Below are 5,392 nucleotides of genomic sequence, written 5' to 3' on the forward strand. Positions count from 1 at the left end.
GTGTGTGTGTGTCTATAATAGCGCTTTAAAAAGTACTCAGACACTTTACATAAGAAACAGAAACACATACAAGTTGTTGGAGAGAGACAGAGAGACAAAGAGAGAGAGAGAGAGACATCTCCATCATCTTCATTAACTTGTCTTACTACCAGAAAACAACACGTGGATCCACCACAGGACGAGGTAATGTTCTAACAAGCACGCTGTTCTTTCTATCAATCTCACACACACACACACACACACACACACTCTCTCTCTGTAAACACTGAGTGAATGGAGAGTCCATCATGCCAGGCCGCAGAGTCTGGCAATTTCTCTTCACTCAAACACACACACACACACACACACACACACACACACACACACACACACACACACACACACACACCCCGACAATACAGCCTTTATTTGGAAATGCCATTTTCTCTACTTTAAAGGGGGTTCCCCGTGTGTGTGTGTGTGTGTGTGTGTGTGTGTGTGTGTGTGTGTGTGTGTGTGTGTGTGTGTGTGTGTGTGTGTGTGTGTGTGTGTCTGCGTGTGTGTTTTTCTTGGATGCCGGCTACTGAAGGGCTTTCCCCTACTTGGTTTTTCCAAAAGCTCAATTGGACTGTAGAGAGTGAAGCTATATGATCTCTCTCTCTCTCTCCCTCCTTCTCTCTCTCTCTTTCCATCCTTCGCTCCTCTTAGAGACTTTTTTTTATAGTTTTATACCACGGAACATCGCACATCTGTACTTGTACACTTGTGAGGACGCTGACGTGATGAATTCTCTTGCCCCCAAACCTTAAACATCTCAACTAGATGAACACCAACCCTCGCCCTGAACTCAACCTACAGTGTGTCATGCATTCATGTGTTGTGTTGTGTGTATGGTGCCGTACAGTGCTGTAGTGTTTGCTGTTGAATTGTACTCATAAGGGACGACAGATGAAAATCATTTACATCGAGGTGGAAACTGGAATGTTGATTAACGTGCACTGTCCCGTAAACACATAAATAAACAGAAATGCGTCCCCCTCTCGTTAAAGAAGCGTTCAAACGTCCAGTCCTACCCGTGACGCCTCCAAAGGGGCCGTAGGTCATGTTGCACACGGTCCTCTTCAGATTGTGCTCGTAAACCAGCTTCAGCTGGTACTGGTCACCGTGCTCCACGTTGCCCGCGGTGCCTTTCAAACACAGACCAGAAGTAAAGGTCAAACACGTCGGTGAGCACGTTGGTCTCACTGAACACGACTGATGGAAACAATCGCAGGGCGTGATGTTTGTGTGCGCGGTACCTGAAACAGAGAAGATGGAACACTTCCTGGGGTGAAGAACAGCCAGATGCAGAAGGTCCGAACACCTGAAGAGACAACAACAGTCAGAACACAGTCAGACGACAGTGCAGCCGATGGTGAACAATACACAACTGAAAGACTTTCACAATAGCTTTAAAAACAGGTTATAGAGGAACTCCACCCCGGTCACATGACTTCACGTCTCCACTCATCTAAAGCAGGACTAGTGTTCTAGTGAGGACGTCTAGTCGTCTTTTTAAGACACGTAGAAGCTTCTGAATTCTCCAGAGGGGTGGTTTGTATTTTACGTCGTAGAACAAAACGTTAAAATCTCTTAAACTCGTGTTCAGACTTTATTTCAGTCGTGTGGGCGGCTGGGGCTCAGAGAGCGGAATCGTCCGGCGGTTCCGGTCCACGTCGACGAGTCCCTGGAGCGAGACTATGAAGGCAAACCACTGTCAAAATCCGAGAGCGCAAATGAGATCCATGCGCACGAGTATTTTACTTTGACGAGCAATTTTATATCACTCCGCGAGCAAAAGTCGCTCGAGAAGCTTAAACCTGTTCGCTCTCGAGTCTTTTTTCTGCTCGCTCGCGAGTAGTTTTTCTTTTTGACAGTAAGTGGGCGGACCCAGTCTCCCTTGTATCTCTTCATCTGTTTGTATATTTGTCAGTGATTTAACAGTTAATATACAAACAGTGGTCCCTAATCTTGGCTCCAGATCTTTGAGCAGGTCCAAATTGTTGCTCATATTATATTATAACTACATTATATCTCTTCTGTAAACACAACAGTGTGATTAAATGTGATCGCATCATATTTAATCAATTAAGATCAAAGAGTCTTTGAGCTGTTTGTCACAGTTTGACTATCAAACACACATCGTCTGTAATAGAATGATGGAGTGAATTCAAAGCAAATGTAGTGGAGTAGTGTTAAGTGGCGGATTGATAACCACCTCTAACAGACCTGGCGTCTGTGTCAGAGTGATATCCGGTTTATCCAAAAACGAGCATTGTGACCAATCAGATGTAGAGATACAAGGGAGACTGGGTCCGCCCACTTACTGTCAAAAAGAAAAACGACTCGAGAGCGAGCAGAAAAAAGACTCGAGAGCGAACAAGTTTAAGCTTCTCGAGCGACTTTTGCTCGCGCGAGAGTGAATTTTACTCGCGGAGTGATATAAAAGCGCTCGTCAAAGTAAAATACATGCGCATGGATCTCATGTGCGCTCTCAGATTTTGACAGTGATTTGCCTTCATACGAGACACTTAACCCCAAATTGCACGGTAGAGAACTGCCACCTGCCGCCAGAGTGTGAATGGGTCAAAGCGCTTTGAAACAGTCCATTTACCTTCGAAGCAGACGAGGTTCGAGACGAGGGAACCGTGTTTTAGGACTAACTCCATCGGGGCGTCAGAGGTTGAACCTGTGTTCTCAGGTATCCTTTCAGATCTGAACTTCTGAAAGAATCCCTGCAGCAGCTGGAGGACTTTTGGTTTTTAGTTGAGGTGTAGATGATGGTCTCTGTGATGCTGATGCTAGATTTTGTTCTCATTTCCTTTTACCACAAAAACCCCAGAGAGAAGGAACCCATCCCCTCTTTGGACCCAGAACAGAACTGCCGTCTCACTAACTTCCCACCGCTGGTTCGTAATGTTTGAGAAGAACAACGAGGGCGCCGTTAAACTGGATCCACAAGGTTTCTTCTCTCCTTTGGAAGATACCGCAGAGAGTCAGTGCTTCTCTCTCTGGCCTGACGTCATGTTCAACCCCACGCTCATATCCTCCCCGAGTACAACACGCTGTGGACGTTAGAAGGGTGTCCAAGGCTCACAGCTATATATCGCCAACAAGGTTGGTCGTTCCATTCTTCCCAGGAGGGAGCCAGGCTTTAGCGTGTGCACACTCTTTCTTTGGCTCCGGTCGTTGAAGGCTCATCTGGCACCAAAAGCATCGGTGGAAGAGATGGCTGCTGAGTTTTAAAGCTTATCAGACGCTTCCAACGCCGCGCAGCCGTTTGTTTTCCTCAGACGACAGATCACACAATTCTAAACGGCTTCATGCCCTGTTGAGACATTTGCAAGGGAAACTTATTATGATACGTTTATTACAGCGTATGCGGCGCCTCGATGGATGACGTCGCACTGCGTCGCAGCAAAAGTGGAGCTGGGATGAACTTCTTTTTGAACTTTCCTTGCTGGAGCGCTCTGCATCCACGTCTCCTCTGAGCCAACGTGGTGGCCTCACATCATTGTGTCCGCGTGTCTGTCTTAATGCGCCACTTCCACGTAAACCTCAATTCAGTCGGGACACAATGTTACCTTCAGAAGAAACCTAAATCGGTTGGGAGATAACGCGGGTTCAAAATGAACAATCATAGATTTGGCTATAATACGCACGTTTACAGCAGCATTAGTACATTGTGTATATCATGATATGATCATTGTCCTGCTTCAGAGGACGGTAATCTGTTATTTAACAATGAGGCGGAGCTCTTTCCAGAGCAATTTCCAGTGTGAACTAAAACCTCCCATGTGTTCATAGAAGGGTTCATTGAGAGGAACGATGTGAACACCTGATCCCTTCGGTGGTCCGGGTTTGTGAGGTCTACTTACGAGACAAACTTGCCCACTTCCACCTGGACGATGGCGTTCTGAAGCTGGACTTCGAGGAGCAGGGCCTCGGCAGGACCTCCCTCGCTGGTCTTGGTGTTGGCATGTGGGGAGAATATCCGTAGCATCCCCATGTAGCTGCCCACCACCACCTTGTCTGTTTTAAAAGCAGAGGAAGTTGTTGTGACGTGACGGAGAAGAATGGAGGGGCGCAGACGGGGGGAAGCGGTCTGCGTTTAGTGGACTCAAAAGAGACAGAAAAGGATCAGAATCACACTCGGGGAACCTCACTGGACCACTGCAAGCAAAGAGCCGGCATCTACCGGCCTGTGGTGAGACAGCCCGGCTTCTACAGATTAGTGAACAGCGGCGTCTCGCCACGCTTCCACCTGGTGATATTAATATGTTTGGCCTCAGCGATGTATTTATCATCAGACTATTAAATGACGGACCTTTTTTTGACTAATGGGACTCCGGGTTTGGGGTCAGATGTGTGAATGTTCGGCTTGTTTATTGTGTTGGAGTATTAGTGGGAGCCTCACTGCTCCATGTTCGCTATGCGAGGACCAGGTCAGACATGATTCACATGAATATATGCTGCTATGTGCATAAACACAGTGTCTCTGTCGGTTGTATAGGATTTGTACTGACATTATAGAGCGATGAGGGAGAGCCTTCAAACATATTAGTCCACACAGATTTAGTGGATTTTCCCCTTCAGGTTGTTAAATAAGGTGAATTGTTAGAAAACAACCACAGTGAGAGCATGTCTGCCACAGCACAGGCTAACAGCTGTTAGAGCATCAGTAGACCCACTGTTGAAACTAAAGAAAGAAAGCAAAGCTGACTTTCTGTCACGTCTGCCAAGAAGAGTACCGGACTTGATTAATGGACAGGTTGTTCTCTGTGTGAGTTGGACTGTTGGACTGTGGTGGTTAGTGTATCACACACACACACACACACACACACACACACACACACACACACACACACACACACACACACACACACACACACACACACACACACACACACACACACACACACACACACACACACACACACACACACTGACCATGTCCGGTGCCGCTGTTGTCCACGTCTCCGACACAGAGGCATCCCTGGTCAAACTCCTCCCCCTCGCCGAGAGCCGCCGACCACCAATCACGGGCCTTGAACAGAGACATCCTGCCTCTGATTGGACGGAGGGGAACGCGTTAGGACAATGTTCTGCTGTGAGCGTTGACGTGCACAGATTCGTTCATCCACTAACCATTCAATGAAACACGGTCGTTGTGATTCATCATGTGCACATTGAAGACGAGCTGTTGATTGGCTGATGGATGATAAAATACAACACAACATTCCATCTCCTGTTCACTGAGCAGCACCGAGAAATAAGCAGCTTTTCTACTCGCTAAGTGCTGAGCAGCTAATCCAGAGAGGGGATCCATCCCATCTCCAGCACACTCAGGGAGCTACAGCAGCATTACGCCTTT

General features: G+C 47.3%; 1 protein-coding gene across 1 annotated transcript in view; it reads right to left on the minus strand.

Annotated features, from left to right (window-relative positions):
- The window catches only part of bbs9 (Bardet-Biedl syndrome 9), a gene marked incomplete at both ends in the record, with an annotated part of 138,445 nt that extends 133,365 nt beyond the window's left edge, over positions 1–5,080 (minus strand). Inside the window, 4 exons of the mRNA XM_079165514.1 lie at positions 1,053–1,166; positions 1,278–1,342; positions 3,897–4,050; positions 4,969–5,080. Coding sequence (XP_079021640.1) covers positions 1,053–1,166; positions 1,278–1,342; positions 3,897–4,050; positions 4,969–5,080 — 445 coding nt within the window. The remainder of the gene's footprint in view (positions 1–1,052; positions 1,167–1,277; positions 1,343–3,896; positions 4,051–4,968) is intronic.
- Positions 5,081–5,392: the final 312 nt, after the last annotated feature.

This window comes from Pholis gunnellus (genome assembly GCF_910591455.1).
Source record: "Pholis gunnellus genome assembly, chromosome: 8".
Taxonomy (NCBI): Eukaryota; Metazoa; Chordata; class Actinopteri; order Perciformes; family Pholidae; genus Pholis; species Pholis gunnellus.